Source organism: Bactrocera tryoni, chromosome 4 (assembly GCF_016617805.1).
Source record: "Bactrocera tryoni isolate S06 chromosome 4, CSIRO_BtryS06_freeze2, whole genome shotgun sequence".
Classification (NCBI taxonomy): domain Eukaryota; kingdom Metazoa; phylum Arthropoda; class Insecta; order Diptera; family Tephritidae; genus Bactrocera; species Bactrocera tryoni.
In genome coordinates, this window is record NC_052502.1 from 3434259 (window position 1) to 3454644 (window position 20386).

General features: G+C 35.2%; 1 protein-coding gene across 11 annotated transcripts in view; it reads left to right on the forward strand.

Annotated features, from left to right (window-relative positions):
- LOC120775302 (phospholipid-transporting ATPase ID) overlaps positions 1 to 20386 on the forward strand; it is a 43312-nt gene that overhangs the window by 10097 nt on the left and 12829 nt on the right. For 4 of the 11 annotated variants that reach the window (XM_040105431.1, XM_040105429.1, XM_040105432.1 and 1 more), the window contains exons 1-4: positions 9997 to 10335; positions 15739 to 17180; positions 17648 to 17706; positions 19286 to 19498. In XM_040105431.1, coding sequence (XP_039961365.1) covers positions 16049 to 17180; positions 17648 to 17706; positions 19286 to 19498 — 1404 coding nt within the window. In that variant the 5' untranslated portion in view covers positions 9997 to 10335; positions 15739 to 16048. Of the gene's footprint in view, positions 1 to 2072; positions 2578 to 9996; positions 10336 to 15738; positions 17181 to 17647; positions 17707 to 19285; positions 19499 to 20386 lie in introns of those variants that run through there. The other 7 variants (XM_040105434.1, XM_040105435.1, XM_040105426.1 and 4 more) reach the window with 6 other exon arrangements.

Sequence of the window (20386 nt, forward strand, 5' to 3'; positions counted from 1 at the left end):
ATATAACTATGTATGTATGTATTTGTTATGTTAAATACTGTTTTGGGCATTTTGTGCTGCCAAAATTACGATTACTTTGAAATTTCGACATAACTACTCTGTACTACTTAGTTTCTATTTTTTATACAATTGCAGATATTTTTGTATATGTTTTGTATTGTATTTTTATGTAATAACACTTCACCAAATAATGAACATCGAAATAAACTCTCCACTCCAAAAAAACCTTAGCTCTTTGAAAATCTTACACAGAATCTAACACATGTACACAGAGCATACACATACATATGTATGTATATGTATTGTATGTATATGTACATATGTATGTATATGTATTAATACTCTTACCGACATATGTACTATGTGTATGTGGAAATTATTTCTTTGCAATATTTCAAATATCGTAATTCAATTCATCAGTCAAATGTACAATCAAATAGAACAGTGGCGAGTGCATTGATTGTGTTTCAATTCCGTGGAATTTTTGGCTTATATATATAGATACAGTTTTACATATGCACTATGGATGTATATGTACATATGTACATGCTGGTATACGAGCTTTTGCCAAAAGCTAGCGATGGTCAAAGCAGTTTTCTACACACTGGATATATTTCTATATTTGCATAGAGTTAAATGATCGTACAATATGTTGCTTGTAACAACAAACAAATCTTTCCTGCATCACCCAATCTGTTTTTCAAAATATAAACTGCTGACCAAAGTTCTCAGAAAACTAGTTAACCTCAAAATGTGAAGTTGCGAAGTCGCAGAGGTTGGCATCGTATTGCATATGTTTACAGTTGCTTTTGCATTGGAATTTCAAGAAACTCAACACTTAGGAACTATTTTGATTACGCTCTCTTAGAAGATATATACATCATAACTCACATACACACCGCTTACATATGGATCCATTTTATTACCACCAAATATTTAAATATTTTCGAACAATTGCTAACATTGATATTTGCGTATTAAGCAATCCGTTTAACACAGTTTCAAATGGAACGAATCGTGCTACAGTTATGCCCACTCCTGATAGAACGTTATTTTAAATGTCAACAGCTTAATGTCATCAAAAATGTGAAAACTTGTATCCTAAAATGTTTCAAATCGTTCCATGATTTCCTATGATCTGCTTTAGCTTATAAGAGGCTCTCCATTTCGGTTGATTTTTAAACATAAATGTATGTACATATGTGTATCGATTTGCGTCCCAACGATTAACCTTGTGCCGTACATAGCGCTAAGCCAGACAAATTTTTAGGGTAAAATGAGAGGAGATTTTACACTTACTATACTGTGTTTTGATGTGGAAGAATATGGTCCAAGAGCACCCAAATACCTAATATATTTTTTGTGCTATCCGTCAACTTTTTACCGTATACATACATATGTATGTACATATATACATGAGTCAGTAAGTTGGATACTTTAATGAAATGAAATGAGCATATTTTCTTGAACGCACTCTACTCAAGGCCCCCATACCCACATACTTAACATAAAGGGTTTCACTCCTTTGCCGTTGCTGATTTTGTACATCTCGGTTAGAAGATATGTATATCTTGAAAGTAGATAAAGAGTTTATAATAAATAGTGTTGTAATAGATGGCTGCCGTTTATCGACCTTTCATTACTTATAAGGTCAACTATTTGTAGGCCCAATGCCTTGCAAAGGAGTTAACCACATTAATCATTTTGTTCTTGTGCTACGTTCAATTAAATCAAATTTGTAAAGATTCTCACGAGTGTATAAAAAATGTGTGAATATTATAATAAATTTCATTACGAAATTCTAATTTCCCATTCCTGCTGACAACAACTGAGTGCATAACACGTGGTGCAGCTGTTTTCTTCCACACTATTCCGTAGCCAACACTAGTTTCAGTCACATGCACTCATCGCATATGAATATTTTAATAAAAAATAAAATTGTTACAACTCATTTATAAATGATTAAAGTATGCATAATACCATAGTATATTGGCTGTTCTTAGCACGCCTTCGGAACTTTTCAGTATCAAACCCATTCTCAACGTCTTTTTATGTTTTTGTTTCATTTTTAGACGGCATTCGTCCTTTAACCAATCACATGGATATCCACTTCGTGCGGTCTCCACTTTGGTCCCCACCGATCATACGAAAACGCAGAAGGGCGCCTCCGTCCAAGTCCAGACCGCCTGGAAAAATTGACTAACACGTTCCACAAGCACAAGAGGCATTTGTTAATTGTAACGGAAACAAAGGATACATTCTACCTGCAACTAATTTAACAAAATTTATGGAATAATAAAAGTGCTAAATTAATATTTAAGAGAAAACGAAATCACAAAGACATAAAACAAAAGTTACCTTAATTTACTAGTTCTATTTATGGATAATGTTAACGAAGTCATTCTAAGTAAAAGTGCACTTATTTTTACGTACAACATACATATTTATACTGGCTTTTAATACGCGTTTTATCTACCGAGTCTACGCTTAAGCATAAACTTCAATTTGGACTAAAACGCTCTCAAAGACGGATAATATTCATAATGGGAACAAAAACACAACCACAGCCACAAAAAGGTGAGTTCCAACTAAGTTTAATTCATATTAATAAACGAAATTTGACTATGCATTATAATCGGTTTAGAACTATAGATAAGAAGAACTGCTTTGGTTCGTTGACTGATTTCCTTTTGAAAGGTATTTGGGGACCTTGTCGGCCTTTTTTCGGATATATAAATGTAATGAATATTATGAAAATCAATAATCATATGTTCCTGGTGAAGCCAATAACAAAAACTTGGTGTACGCTCTTGACTGTTTAAAGCGGGGTCAGTTATGCTCTGAAAAAACCTCACTTAAACAGAAAGGAATTTGTTGAACATTCCGAAAGCTTTAATATATTTCATTTGCTCCCCCATAAGTTGTAATGTGTGGTAATGCAGTTCGTTAAAATAGGCTGTGAGATGCTAGAACCTCACCAATGCAATATCTGGAGCAGGTGTTTCGACTATGTGTGTGTCCGATTTTTATCCGCGCTTTTTTGTGGTTTGCAATTATCAATAATTTATACATATATATTTATTTATAAATCTACTCTTATTACACAAACATAGCACCAATATATTACATACGAAGTGACAATAATTCTGGAATTCTGACTTACATACGTTGAGAGTAATTTGATCGTATTTCCATAAAATGCCCTATAGGGCATCGTTGTCACACCCATCAGTAGTGACATGATTATATACATATGTAAGTATGTATAAGTATATGCTGTGAACATTGAGCAGGGCTATTTTGAAGAGAGTACACCTGGGTTAATCTACAAAGGGAATGGATTAGTTCCCAAGTCATAAGTTTAGAATGCAAATAGATTTGCTTAATTCAACGAATGTCTTTAGGATATTATTACTTATTTTGAACTCTTTTAGTATCACGAAAGATGACTAGCTCGTAAACGATTGACAACGCTGAGACTATAAAAAGAAGCTTTCGGAAAAGTAAAAATATCTAAAGTTCAATCAGTTGCATGTTTCTATGTAACTAGTCATAAATTCACTCTGAACTGGTTGCCTTTATTGAAGGGTATATAAACAGACTCACTTTGATTACCTTGTGAGTTAGATAGGGGAATGAATGTATATATCACAACCTGACAGAGAAATGTTGCACTTGATGCTTCTGGTAAGTGGCAGTGAGTGTCCTGTCTGAAATTGTCAGGATCATATCCAAATTCTATATGTATGTAAATGGATGCGGGTAAATATGTACTTGTATTCACATATGCGTTGTACACTTAAAAACAAACTTTAGCCTCAATTAGTAATCATTACTGGACTTCACGCAGGAGTTACAGGAAGTATATGAGGGGTCATTGAAGCGATGGGATAGCTTATGTGATTGTGACACCATAATCACACTTTCTTGCAACTACAATTATCTTTGAAATATAAATTATTATAATAAATGGCTTTCAGTATCACTGACAAACTTTCTAATTTAAATTCAGAGATGTTCAAATGAAGAATAATTAGTTTTTGTAAAAAGTGGTAAAAGTAATGTCAACAAGGAAGGAAGCGTTAAGTTTGGGTGTGATCGAACATTCTTCACTCTTGCAACTTGCAAGAATCAAAGCTGGGGCAATACCTTCACGTGCATAAGGTTTGTTAGTTATATGAGGCGGTTTTCACCCGATTTTATCAATTTTACGTTCTCTCAATTTTATTAAAATAACTCACATATTAGTCATATTATATGCGGTATGAATGCAACCGGAAGTTCGAAAATCTTTGTATTATATATGGTATATGGGGCTAGTACTGACTATTGATAAGTATTAACTCGATTCCACCCATTTTTAACATACAGACATACTATTATAACGAAAGGATTTTCTTCAAATTTAAATAATATATCTCACAGATTGGCCGATATTTTCTATAAAAAGTTCACAATAGTAACTTTGATCCACATATTCGGTATCTGGCATACCTTAGAGGCAATACTCGAGAAAAGTTTTATCCTGATACATTTATTTGTGCTTGATTTGCATACTAGAAAGTGAAAGAATCAGATACGATTTTTAAAATTGTATTCCATGGAAAGTAGGCGGGGTTGTAGTTCGCTCATTTTTTTTATCATGATATTATATACTAAATTTGAATTTTCACAGAAATGTCTTCGGTGCCACCCCCATCGTTCAAATTTGACCCCATCTCCTACAAAGTCTTCTTTATCATCCCAGGTGTAAAATATAATGCCTCTGGCTATCTATCGACTTTTTGATTAAACTGAATCACCTTAAGCCTTTTCCAACATTCGAAACGCTTCCGCACACGAAATTCAGTTAGAAATACAAATTTTGAAACAAATTCCTTGTTCGATATTTTTATACACTGTAAAAATCGCATTGCACCACTGAGGTAGCCTCCTGAGTCAAAAAAAATTTTTAGTCAAATTATTCATACACCTCTTATGGCTCATTTTTGGAGCACAATTCTCTAGATTGTTGGACTGTTTTGTTATATTTTTAAACCAGTCTCTCGTCACCAGGAATAACGCATTTGATGAATGTTAGGTTCTCATTTTTGCGACTCCTACTCGTAATTTTTTGAAAAAACACTACTATGGACGAGTACCATGACTTCGCAAACTTCAATGAAGACTCCGTGGCACTCAAATACATGTGCTCGTGAAAATAAATAGTCCCAAAAACACTTCTAAAACATTTTTAACGATTCCGTCGCAGTGATTCCATTAAAAACTCGCCAGACACACTTTTTGCGGCGTAAATAATCAGATACCAAACACACTAATTGACCTATGGAGATCAAACTTCAAACTATCATAAAAAATCTGGGAAAAAAAGTTTATCGATACCCTTTGCACGCGCAGCTTGTTTGGACTGAACTGGTCAAATTTGATCAGATAATAACAACACCAAAGTTGTTTATCCCTTCGATATATGTATGTACATATACATATATGTTATATATCTAATATGACAGCGTGAACATCTCAAAAAATCTGCAAAGAGTCTTGGCATTCGTTTTAATAATAAGTGAGCAACTAGACGGACGAATATGTCTTAATCGACTCGGCACACATATCATATAGATATATTATTTACAGGGTCTCCGACGTTTCCTTCTGGGAGTAACAAATTTCATTGCAAACTTAATACCCTCAGTTCAGGGTATAAATAGAGACGGTACTCTTATCTGACAAATAAATATTTTTATACTTAAATATTTGAAAAAACAAGAAAAAACGTTAACTTCGGTTGCACCGAAGCTAAATACCCTTCACAGGTGCAATTCTGTTAGTAACTATGTGTTCAGTTTGTATGGAAGCTATATGCTATAGTAATCCGTTCTAAACAAGTATTTTAGAGATTACATTGTTGCCTTAAAAAATAACATATACCAAATTTCGTGAATATATCTTGTCAAATGTGAAAGTTGTCCATACAAGAACTTGATTCCGATCGTTCAGTTTGTATGGCAGCTATATGCTATAGTTGACCGATCTGAAAAATTTCTGCGGAGATTATATTGTTGCCTTAGAAAATAATATATACCAAATTTCGTGAACATATCTTGTCAAACGTGAAAGTTTTCCATACAAGCATTTGATTCCGATCGCTCAGTTTGTATGGCAGCTATATGCTATAGTTAACCGATCTGAACAATTTCTTCGGAGATTACATTGTTGCCTTTGAAAATAACATATACCAAATTTCGTGAATATATCTTGTTAAATGTGAAAGTTTTCCATACAAGCATTTGATTCCGATCGCTCAGTTTGTATGGCAGCTATATGTTATAGTGGCCCGATATCGGCCGTTCCGACAAATGAGCAGCTTCTTGAAGAGGAAATGACGTTTGCAAAATTTCAAAAAGATATCTTAAAAACTGAGAGACTAGTTCGTATATATACAGACAGACGGACAGACAGACAGACGGACATGGCTAAATCGACTCAGCTCGACATACTGATCATTTATATATATACTTTATTGGGCCTCCGACGATTCCTTCTGGGTGTTACAAACTTCGTGACAAACTTAATATACCCTGTTCAGGGTATAATAAAGGTAATGTACTTTCTTTCATCCTGTTTATACATATCTTATATGTATGTATATCTCCTTAAACCACTTGCTCATGAACTCTTTCACTATTAGGTACATATACATACGTTTGTGTTTAATTGTGAGCGATATACATAAGTCCTCAATGCACAAATCTTATCATACATACACTTTTATACATACATATATACTGAATCGTGTACGCACATAAGGGCATCTAAATCAAGTGCTTTTTTGCTGCGAATTCTGGTTAAATAAAGAAAGTAAAGGAGCTCATTAATTTGAACGAAAAAATACTTATTTATGGCAAAGAGAAAATATGTGTGATTGTGGGGGACGACGGCCTAGTGCAATAGGTCAAGGGTACTTAGCCAGTCCGAGAAATACTATACATCGTGTGGATCAATACACGATACACGTGTAAATAATCAGTTTTTTCTTAAAGAAAGTTCAATATCATTGTAGATGGTAAGGCTGAGATCTTGCACACATGCGTTTCTACGAGTATTACAAAAACAATAAATAGGTACACAAAACTGCAGAAATAAATAGTTGCGAGCTATTATTCTACATAGACAAAATAAAAATAAAAATCCAAATCAAAATAGCCAATTCTGTTACTCTTAGTACTTACTGTGGCACCCCTGATTGCATACGTCTACAAAAGCCAATCTACCTATAAGCGCAACGAATCATGGTTCCTGCAGGGTATTTATTAATAATTTTCCGGTTATTATTAATCGACTTAAACTTATATAACTGAGCATATTTTTTATTGAATATTTATTGTGAGTATTTATGCAACTATTGACGATCGACTTTGAATCGAAGCCGCTTTGTCACTAGACTAGAAAAATGACTCACGAATCATAGTTTGGCTTCATGCATAATACTCGATGTTTAAATATGTATATGTACATTATTTTTCCATCTATACAAAATGCTTTATTGTATCAGCTACATTCCCTAACATTAAATAAATACAAATACATATGTATTTATATTTGTATATTTGCACGGATCTGAAATAAAATCAAACTTTTGTAAGATTTTCAAAATTTGCATTGCACGTTTACGCCCTGTTATTATATTATCAGCCTATACTACATACATAAGTATAATATATACCAATATTAGATTGTATTTGCATGCATGCGATTTCATTTTTTCCAAATGTATTTTCCCCGCTTGCGAAACAATTACTTTTTAACCGCTTGAATAATCATTACAGCGTTGACAAACCCTGCACTATGTTTACTTTGTGTCATGCAGCACAGAACAACTCAAAGTTAACTTAGGCGCTTACATATGTATGTATGTATGCTCCTGCATACGTTTATAGTAAGCTTAACTCTTATAACTTAACCGAGTAGAACATGGTTGCAGGGAAGCTTCATATTAATATACTGTTTGGATCAAGAATTTCCTGAATGTAATTAACCTATTGTAGATTCGTATATGATTTTTTGTTTGAGTTAAAAATACTGTACATATGTATTTACGCATTGTCTTCATATAAGAGACTATAATTGGAATATCTAAAGGCGTAAAATAATATTTGAAAATAAATTTAAAATTTTTTTTTTTTATATACATTTTTTTAAGCCAAAGACAGTGGTTTTTGTGTAAAAACATGTTTTTTTTTAAATTACTGAAGTATGGTAATATGGACCGGTATAAATACATACATATATAATCATTTCGCAGAACATCTAGACGTGAAAAAAAGGATTTGAGGAAAAAGCCATTTGACTAACCAATTGGGGTCCATACTAGTTGAAAATTGTAACTAGTTATACATATATTTACTTACATATACATATATGCACATACAACTAATAAATCAATATACATTTACTTGTAATTGGGCTGTTTGCTAAACTAGATTTTGTGCCCACGAAAAGCTGTTAAGTTTTATAGAGAGATTTTCTAGTCAGTAAATGCTTTAACATCGCAGTTAGATCACTTCTATAAAACAGTTTCATTTTAGCTTATGTTGCCGTATTTTAAGCATCGAACTTGGATGTGTCGTATATGGCCACACACCATACTCAGTTCCCTGTATTTCGCACAAGCCTTTGTTACCTACACCTTTAATTACATATTTGCGCCTAAATAAAAGCTTTCTTCACAGACTTCAAATATGTTAACAGAAAATACATAAAGTAAATAAATTTCGACTCAATCGTTTCACTCATGCCGCGCTCATAGCGTTTTACCGCTCAAAGGCATTTGCTCTTTCTCGTTCACTATTCCGTTTGTACTTCAATTAATGTTGTTTTTGCCTAGATTTCCGTACAATCATACGATATCAGCTGGGCTGACGTTTCACTTCAGTGCGCAAAATCACGGTACCCCCTGCGAATGACGGCACAAAATGCGACAAACAATAAAAGTGGGTATAAAGCGTTTAGATGATTTGCATTTACAATTTATGAGTACATACATACATATGTAGGTATGTACAATTTATGTATTATATGTAAATATATAAAATATGGGTGCATATGTATCTAGATATACCGGTAGATATATACTATTAAATAGTTGTAGAAGAAAGTTAAGAGCTAGTTAATTATTTACTCATAATACCGACGTTGAGCCGAAGAAATAAATGAGCATCATAAAGAAAGTTAACATATGTGCATTAAAAGAGGTCCTTATAACCTTATTCATATTCCTTTTCCATTTCCTATTATTCTTCAACTCACTTATCCTGACCTAGGCTATACTCCCGCCGCGTCAACTTAGACCAGCTGAGCCTATGCATTTATTCTTCTTCGTAGGCAAAATCACGGATGTTAATCCATATGCACGATCGAATCAATTTGAAAAGTGAATTTAACATTGTGTGATTAATCTGTCTTTGGTCTTTGGGATTTCCCATTCAAAGTTTACAGTTCACCACAATTTCACTCGTTTTGTTTTTGCATACATACCATGTACTATTATGGTATGAATGGTATCCGTATACAGTAGGTGGGTTGGAGGAGGCAGTGTTCATCGGGGCTCTGCGGCCAGCTGTTGACACTGGCACCACTGGCACAGTTTCGATACCGCTCCGTTGCACTCCTCTAAGTGCCAATGAATTCCGCCAGATAGTTCCCGTGGTCACCGCTATCCATGAAGGGAGCATAGCGTGAATAGCAACCACAACTTCTTTCCCCACTTGCCACAAATACCGTCGCCGCCAGCATTGCTGCCGCAAACGAGGTAATGAATGAAGGAGGCGAAGGAATATGTGTAGTCGAAACGAGTGTTTCCCTTATTGTTTACATTTCCATTTCTCTGCACTTTCAAGCTTCTGCGCCAAACACATTGAGTCGCCGCCATGTGAGTGAAATCGTGTTGAGTCGAGGCGCTTTTCCAACTTTTCATTTTAGTCTCGATTTCGTTCTCGTTTGTGCCGTTTGCTGGTCGAAAAGTAACAGTAGATCCGTTTGGCGATTCGCATAAAAAAAACCAACAACAACAACAATTAACGAAAAATACCATTTTAACACAAATAACCTACTTGAAATTAAATATTTTTTTCGCGAAATGCGTTGACTCGGACTTTAAAGTAATGAAGCGCAGCACTTGTGCATAAAACATATGTATATACAAACATAAATTGGCCAAGTACGGCGTTCTGCGAATGTGTAATGTTTTCTCTGGTTTTTAGTAACGATTATTAAAAAGTGAACTTATTGGGGCTTAGAGGAGGGAGGTAGTTATATGTAATTGTTGTGCCACGAACGGTGAGAAATCAGTTTTAGTGTTCAATACATTAATGTATTTGTAAAATAGCAGCTGAATAAAATAGAATTCGCAGAAAACTTAATCACCACAATTACAAATTGGCGACAATCGTTCGCTGCATTACAATGTGCTACTAAAAATACAACAACGACTACGTCAGCAGTCTGCATCTTGTGGGCTGCCTCTTGGCTGCTCGGATGGGCCAGCTTGAGAGCTGTTGGCTTGTAGTGGCCGCCACCAGCGCTAGCGTATGCGGCTGATCTTGGCCGAGTGTTCCGCTTACAACCATCAAATCAGCACAGCACACCTATGCAAATTAATTTGTAATATGTACCATGCAAAAATATAGGAAGCACATATGAATGTATGTTTTTACGTGCTTAAGTGTACGCTGTCATTACCATGGCCCTCTGCCGGCCAACCCTCAGCGGTCCGCCCTTCAAACGGACGTCATCACAACTGAGTGCGCTCAAAACCGCTGCAAAGTGTTTGCAATGCACAAGTGACATATGTAAAAATAAATGGAAAGCATTTCTTTTGCAATTATTTATGGCTTGAGGATTGTCTTCTGTGTTCATACATATGTACATATGTACGGTATACGAGTACACGTGTATATTTGTGTGTGCACGCATAGTTTGCGTTTTTATTGAATTTTCATCGATTTTTATTAAAAGACTGAGTGTTGTGCGTGTGTCAATAATTATAAACACGAAGCGCGCGGCTCTTCATACGTACATATGTATGTGACGGAGGTTGTTCTTCTAGTTAATTAAACGCGTTAAATATCACAACAATGTAGCTTCTTAGTGACATAGAGAAAAACATGACTCATGCTTTTACCCTACCCGACAATGAGCGCATAATAGATTTGGCAGACAGTGTTCATGTTGTCCACCCTCTAAACATATTAACAAGCATTGCCTAGTAGTAACGCCAAGGAAAGGCCGCGAGCGTTTCTTTCGAATAATAAGTGTCGTTTTGTATGATTTCTAGTGTCACTCATACTTATGTACATACGGACAAAAACACTTGCAAAGCGTTCTTAACACTTTGCGTACCTCCATGCCTGCAAACATACATATATGTATATATAAATCTTAACTGAACTGAACTTTTTCACTTCATGGATACTATGCACATACATATGTATAAGCTACCGCCGAAACATGGTGTAGTTTATATATGTATGTACATTATTAAGTATGTCTCTATACTTCAATATTGTATTAAATATGTGGCGTGGCGACAGTTTTCTTGCCTACAATTAAGTTTACATTTGCGCGTAATCGCACTTATGTAATTTTTTTTATTTGTTTCCAGTCTGAAATCGCATAAAACTGCGAATCCATGAATGGCATTCGCATATATGCACACACATATGTACATATTTCCATACACCCGGTAGAGAAAACGTGTTGAGCCTCTCTTTGAATATTTGCACAGAATGTCATCATCGAACAGTCAGTCATGCTCATGAAGACTTGCTTGTATTCAAGAGTAAGGTGGTTTGTTAATTCTCCAACATATAGAAAATGTTGCGGTTCCAAAAAGAAGATAAACTATTCCTATTTCTTAAGCGGCGTTGGTACCGTTATAAAGAAATAGTAAAAACTATAAGCATTACACCCTTATCCACTAAACCGAAAGTCGTTTAAATTTTATGCCGCCACCAAATAGCAGATGTATCTTTGGAAAGAATTTGGTTTAAATTTGAATTAAACAAGTAAGAAAGGGGTAAGATCGAATGCAACCGAACATTTTATACTCTTGCAACTTGCACCAATCAAAGGAAAATATTTATCGTACCAAAAGTCAACTATAGGTACCTTGGTCTAAATATTCGGTACCTAGGGGCTTGAACAATTTTTATTGGATTTAAACAACTATTGGTCATAAGGTGGCACGTATTAAAGACACTATCGTACAAAGTTGTATTTCGTAATATGAATTGCTTCTTGATTTGTGTACTGGAAACTGAACGAATCAAGTGGAATTTAAAATTGTGCTTTATGGGAAATAGTCGTGGTTGTTTTCCATTTTCACACTGTGATATAAGAATGTTTGAAGAATGCCACGTACCAAATTTTGCCGAAATCGTTTGGTGGAGTCCCGGGATATTGGATTTGACCAAAAATTGGGCAGTGCCACCCCCATCGTCCAATTTTCACAGCGGCTCCTATAAAGTTCTCTCATACCATCTCGGTGGTTATTGATTTATCGCGCTTTTAGTAGTTTTTACCGTTATATGAGGAGTGAGCGGGGTTATCCTCCGATTTCATCCATTTTCACACTATCACACTGTCAGTAGTTCTTTAAGATTTGCACTCAGTAAATTTTTTTGTTGTAGCTTCAGTGGATAGTGAGACACATTAAACTTTTTAGAGAGCGGGGCTACGCCCAGTTTTTCAACGATTTCAACTTTTCTCGTCATCCTGATCATTTATAAATATATAACACTATATCTATCTCGCTTACGTACAAACGTTAGGTGAACAAAACTATAATACTCTGTAGCAACTGGTTGCAAGAGTATAAAAATCGAACCAAGGCGCTCGCGCATAGCTTCTTTGATATTGGAATTCTTTTAATCTGAAATAATAAACGAAATGTGTGAAGTTCTGTCTTAATTAAAATACTTAGCACGTTGAGGACGGCGCAGCTTTTAGAAGTAGTAATAGTTTTTTTTTAAACTCACAAATATTAATAAATATATTTAAAATCTTTTTTTGATACCAAATAGTTTTATTTCATTTAACAAAAAATAGTTCTGAATAAAAGCCAGCGGTACCCATGTCGACGTGTTAAATGTAGTTCAACCCAATAGTGGTTTTCGGAAGAGAACTCTTTATTTTTCGATTTTTATGCTTAGATGACATGTGTAAAATTTCGCTTAATTGCGTTTATTTCTCATTTATTGGAATTGTTCTGCGCGAAGTCGAAAATCTTATTAATTACATTTACATTCTTATATGTATACGTACTTACATAAATATACAGAAATACTATATTTTTATGTGGAGCAATTATTCAAAGAATCCAGTTGCAAAAAAATTTTTACAATTTACATTGACCTTACTTTCTAGGTCTTGTTTCAATTGTTTCAACAAAATCAAAAAATCCCACTCAAATACCGCCAAACTAAAAAGGCATAAATACATATACATACATATGTACATGTGTGAACGTTCATATTTGAGATTTTTTTGCCTTAAAAAGTTTTTCTTCATCTGCGATGGTATTAGAGGTAACATTTGCATTGCACTGAATGTTTTCTATAAACGTACGAGGGCCACTGCTTACATTTCAGCGTTAGGATTGACAAGTGCTGTTTTCCCTTCCATTGGAAGGCACTTTTTAGCACAAAGTTAAAAAAAATTTTGTAAAATTTCGAATGCATCTTATGGTGTTATGTAAAAGTTCGGAGTATAAGTACGCCATGTATGCATTAGATAATATTTCGTACGATTAAGGCGCACTTGATCATTGTCAAGAGACCTTTGCGTGGTGATTAATTTAGTAAAAAAACGTGTGCCTTTGTTGAAGACGAACAAAATTTAACCGACGCGGATTTATGTGCCATCGCCAAATTAAAGTGGAAATAAATTGGAAAGTCACTGAAAAGTAATTGAAAAAGCTACAGCAACCCACGTATACATATTTGTTTACAAGTGAAATATAATATAAATATGCGAACTGTTGTTAACACCTTGAACTGCACTACGCAAAGAAAATAACATTTAATGATAAAAACACATAAAATTAAATGAAGAACTATCAGCGTCGGATAAATATTAAAGATCACAATATGGCCAGTTGCCACTGAATGTTTGAACTTTTACTCTTTTTTTATATTGTTCATATTCATGCACACATACATACATACATATGCACATACCTGAAAAATGGCCATTAAGTGTTGATTACTCATACGCCCTGTTCAACAGATCGGCATGTTTTTGACCTGCAATTTTGTTGGCAATTAGCCAAATGAACATGGTTAGGCGAGAACATAAGTAATCAAATGAGTTAACAATAAATAATATTGTATGTTTGTTGAAGCAGTTTATGCTGATGGAAGTTCAACTTTGTAAGGGTGTTGACTGAGATAAGAAAGAAGGTTGGATTTTTTATGATTTTGTGTATGGAAAATATTTGATTTTTCTTGTGGAAGCTGTGGCATCTTAGGCCTGTGACATACATACATCAAGTAACAATACTGTAAGTTTTATGGCATTTGGGACGGTGACAGACAGATTTCCTTTCCTTTGGAGCTGTCAAAAAATTAAAATAAATAAAATGAGAACATAAATCTATGAATATGCCCACATTTCTCTGAGTAGTAGATGTGTACTTAATTCACCCGTCTACGGCAGTCTCTTGAAAGTTGAGTGAAGCTCATTGACATTATGAAAGAGTTGATCCTTAATAATTATGACTAAGATAAGGTATACATTTCTTCAAAACACGCTCTAATTACTTTACGGCTGGGCTAAAATTTTACTTTTATTGCAATTTACTTTCATAATCAAAAAAGGATGTTATGGAATAAATGTATCTAATGTGATTTTCAATTAATTTTACGAACGCATATTTAGTACCTTGTTCTATTTACACATACTCACATGCATATGTATGCAATTACCTTTGTAGATGCACAAGCACATTGTTAAGGTGATCGTTATTTTCCAAGTTACTTTTGTTTTTTTTTTTTTGCAAACGCCGACCGAAGTTTAAGTGTGTGTCCAACATTAACAGGATCCGTTTTTTAGACTCTTTACCATCATAATTATTTTTTTATGTATGGTATATAACTTTTTTTGTATGCTAAGCATTCAGCTATAAGGACAAATACATATATTTATATACATGCATACATACATCGTACACGCAACGTACACGCATCAAGTTCAAAATCTCCCAGACTTTTTAAATACCTGAGTGTCTTATACATAAGAATATTTTGTTCATGACAGAATTGTTTTGGGTTTTTGTGGCTTACCTCCGATCAACAGATTAGTTTGTTAGCACAATATTGCCAGGGTATAGAACTGAATTAGAAATGCGTTAAATAACTTGAATAGCAATCAATCAAAATGGGCCGGAATTCGACAAAATTGCAATGCCCCAAAGATACGTTTTCATTGTAATAGCCAAATGGGCAAATTTATAGACACTCGCACAATAAAACAATATTAAAATTTTACCATGCAATTACTGTGTTTACACATACTTACATATACATATGTAACTATATACATATGTATGAATAATACAAGCAATCGAGGCCAGTGAAAATAAATTTGGCTCCAGTTTGTAAAAACATATTCGCGAGGCAGGTGCTTGTTTTTTGGAGAAAAACTCGTACTTATACATGTTTATACAAAAAAATTAAAATACAGATTAATGCATGTTGTTGTTGTTCTTGTGAAAAATTATTGAGCTCCTTTTGAGTGCACAGACAATTAAAATGGAAGTGTAAATAGCATTAGTTAAGTGAAAAAGCAAAAGTGTCGTTAAAGTAGACATGGAATTGACAGTATATCGGCGCATGCAATCTTGATTATCAACTACTCTGCGTTGCCGAAGCGTTTATCACGACAGCCAATTAATAGCATTTACATCCCGCTCAATTACGTCACATATTCGCACATTTTACTGTACACATGCGTGGTATGTATATGAATGCATGGAAGTGAAGGGTAGAGTGAAATGCCAAGCGGAAATCGAAAGCGGCCGGATACGCTGGAATTAGAGGTGCTTGGTGGGCGCCAAACGGAGTCTTCCGACAATGAGGATTGCGGTGTCACAGCCCGTGTTCTACCAAGATCACACCACCACAATTACCAGCTGCAAACAGAACAGAAAGATCAGGCACCAAAATCACAATACTTCCACGCAGCCAAGTCTCATTACGTTTCCGACAGCGTCGAAAAGCCGTCCAGTACGTTTCAACAAACACCATATTCCCCATCACAGCCGGTTGAAAAACACCACAGAAAATGGTTTCATTTACGTCGCAAACCTCGTCCTGCGCCATCAGCAAAAGCAGCATGCGACGGCAACAACGAGCTTACTGCTCATACGAACACTGTTCCACCAAAATTAGTCGAGCCGAAAACAGCGGCTGTCGCCAACACAACCACTACAATGTGTACATCGCTGCCCACAAGTCAAACGATACCCGATGTTGCGGCGGTTCTCATGAGACGCAACTCAAAAAAACGACGAAGCCGCACACAGACCGACAGCCTTTATAGTTTAGCGACACTCGCTCAGTCGGGTGAAATATGTCAACAACAAAACTCCGAACCGAACGTACCCGACTCTGTAGCGAACACAACCATCGCACCTGAGCCCTGGTCAAAATCGAGAGAAAAAGCAGACACACAGGCAGACATGAAAACAGCCATTCTTTTGAATGAGAAAAACGACGCTTCACTCCCGACTAGTGCATATATAGATCAAGAACTTCGCGATCATATGTTGCTCACTTCTGAGCTAACGTCCGTGGAGGAAGGAGTGGACGGCGCCATGTCAGCACCAGTATCTGGTTTTCAGGTGCGGTTTTTGTCTATTTTGGGAAAATTACCGGGTTGGAAGCGAAGTGAGTGCGTGGGCCGGCGTTCTCGTACGACCGCCGCGACAAAAGTGTTGATGGCAAATGATGGATCGTTGGATGTCAACGATGAGGCTGAAAGTCTAAGCGATCATAAAAAACAAAAACTCAATGCCGGGTTTGAGCAGTTTTCGATGTCGCCGGTTGAAAACGGTGCTGGTAGCGATAAGGGTGTTCGAAGACTATCACAAATGCGACGTCGGCGCAGTTCATACTACTTCTCTGGTAAATGATGTTATATTAAAGTTATTACATGTTTAATACATAATTACATGTTCATACTGATCATGACCTAAGCACTTAGTCAGACTGGTGGTTTTTAAGTATTAAGTGGGGGTTTAGTATTCATTTCTTTAATTACAGGACCACACATAACCTTGGTTCCCTCTCGAAAATGAATACTTGGCTCTTTCTCTGAAATCTTATTTATTTTCGGGAATACAATGACGTTGAGTATTCGGTATTAAATTTATTTTTCAAAAAGTACTGCCGAATTATTCAATATCACTGTGGCATATTCAAACTCTACAAATTATTTTTCGAGATGGCCTCCCAAGTGGCTTTGAAAGAAAGAATCCGAAATGTCATTAGTTATATTTTACGCACAGTTGGTATTTTGAAAAAAAAACAAAAACAAAAATAAGTTATCATGAAATGGAATTTCTAATGGACTTTTTCTCCATTTATTGCAGAGAATGAACGCAGAATTCGAGCCAACGACCGAGAATTTAATGCACAATTCAAATACGCCGTAAGTATTTTTATATTCTCTCTGTTTGACAAATACCCATTTCATTTTGACACTTTATATGCAAACACAACCCATACTAAGAAGCTTAACTGGACTCAAGCGTATTCTGCAGAGGAATTTATGTGTATGTGCATATGTATGTATGTAAACATTTCGATTAATATTGAAAACCGATGACACAGATAGCGCAGATAAAAGAGAGATCAGCAAGAAAGCTTTGAAGAAGTTACAACCGAGGCAACTATGTACATATGTACATAGATTTACTCACATGCATAATATACAACACTTAACAACTCTAATTATACCAGCGCACGCCAATAACGCGGCAAAATTGGCATCATATTTTTATGAAATCGCCCGCAGTGGCCCACAAAAGTGCCAAATTAGTAGACCCCGCATGCTAATATCGAACAATTTCATTCTTCTTTAACCATATTTGCAATGGCATATTGACACTCAAGCGTTCATTCAATCATTTATTCTGACCGAGACTGAGCGAAGCGCAATTCGTAGCGTACACCACTCCGTGTATGTGTGTATAAGTGTACGCTGGCTTCCCATTGATCTTTGCGGCCGATGACGCTCAAGGGTAGTAATTTCTTGGACTGATTGGCGCTTTGGCATTGACATGGACATACGTACATTCATATACAATATATAAATGACACACGCACGGGCACACCTACAAATGTACGCAGTCACAGTCGGCAGACGACAGCAAATATTCACGCGAAAATGTATAGAATAAAAAATGGACAATTCAGTATACTCGTGTCTCGGTATGTGTACTATGTACCTCGTAAAATAGGGTGCAACTAGGGTGATATTATTTGCTGAACAACTCGATTTCATTCAAAAATATTTTGCATTGGTAAAGCGCAACTCTTCGGACGTTGCTAACAAAAGTTGAATTTTCCAGTTATCCGAACTATGCGAACTTGGTGGTATCGAAAAATACTTCTTATCGTAGACTACCCAAGAGCGTTAAAGCTGTTTTATTCAAAGTAATATTGAAAACATCGATTGGCAATGTAAGCATAAACCAATTTTAGTATACGGAAATTTCGAAATCGTTTCTTTGTGTGTCAAATTCATTCGTTGCGTTTTTAGTCAAATACATAATGTCGCTGACCTATGATCTATCTGGCCAATTGACAGACCCCATATGCAAATGATTCGGTCACCCAATAAAGTGATGTATCCGTATTTCCTTAGTCGCTATTTGAACTTCGTATCTGAACCATTGATATTGATAGAGATTAGACAGTTAAATTGCAACCTTTATTAACCAAAGATCTGAGCGAAATGCTACCAAAATATGTAAAATATTTTTGCTTGATGTAGTAGTTAACCTCACAACTTCGCCGACCAGACTGCTCTAACCCATCCTCTCTTTAGAAGCGCGACTTCACCAGATTTGATTGGCGTACCTTCATATGGACAGCTCCACAAATTACAAAATTAAATGCTTGAAATCATTATAAAATGAAAACTTAAAAACTGTTATTCAAATTATTTTATAAAAAATGTTTAACTAATTTGTTTAATAAATTGATTGATCTTCTCTTTTCTCTAGGATAATTTCATCAAAACATCTAAATATACACTGCTGACGTTTTTGCCATTCAATCTGCTCGAACAATTTCAACGTCTTGCCAATTTCTATTTCCTGTGTTTATTGGTGCTGCAGCTCATACCAGCGATATCGTCATTAACCCCCGTTACCACCGCCATACCGTTAATTGGCGTATTAACATTGACAGCCGTTAAAGATGCCTACGATGACATTGTAAGTAATTAAACAGTTATGAACTCTATATACTTATCTATATTCATACCTATCTCCGGATTATATTAACATTGTTATATGGTGTAATTGACTTCACTAAATTATAAGCCCATTTTTATTTCTCTTGATTAGAGTTGCACGATACTTGGGCTGGCAGTAATAGCGCACAATTAACCGCATTTGGGTTAAACAACACAACTCCTTACATCCCTTTTTTTTGATCAGTTTAAAAATTAATATTGCCATATAATACATAACACATCCGTTGGCTTTGGACATATTATTTTTTATTCCCTTTGCTTTAAAAAAGAAATAGATTTCAACATTTGTTTAATATTTAAAATCAAAAAAATTTACTTTCATTTCCCCTCGATGGATAATGTTGTGATAAAGAGATGATATTTAGGGACTACAGTAGAAGTGATTGAAGGTGTTAGGTTCTTGAAAATCGTATGTAAATCATTTGTACCCACCTTAAGACTCACCCTTATATATTTAGTCCACCTCTGAATTTAATTATACATGCAATTACCTTTATCTAACTAGCAATGCCACATTAATACCATCCAGATATGAATACTTTCTCTTTATTTACTGTTATTAACAGTATAAGTGAACTATAAACTTGTTACCCATAGTACATATGTTTCTTATATAAATGCTGAATGTGCGCCAATAAATAAAAATAAAAACATGAATTATTATCATTATTATAACCCATTATCTAAGTATTTACATTGTACTAGTTTCATTACAAATTCGGGAAATTGTTTGCCCTTAGTCGGTCTTTCAGTTGTTTACCATTTGAATTTTTTTTTTCATCGCTGGGACTATAGACCTTAATAAGAAGATAGGTTGTTTCTACATAGATCATCGGAAACCAACTCA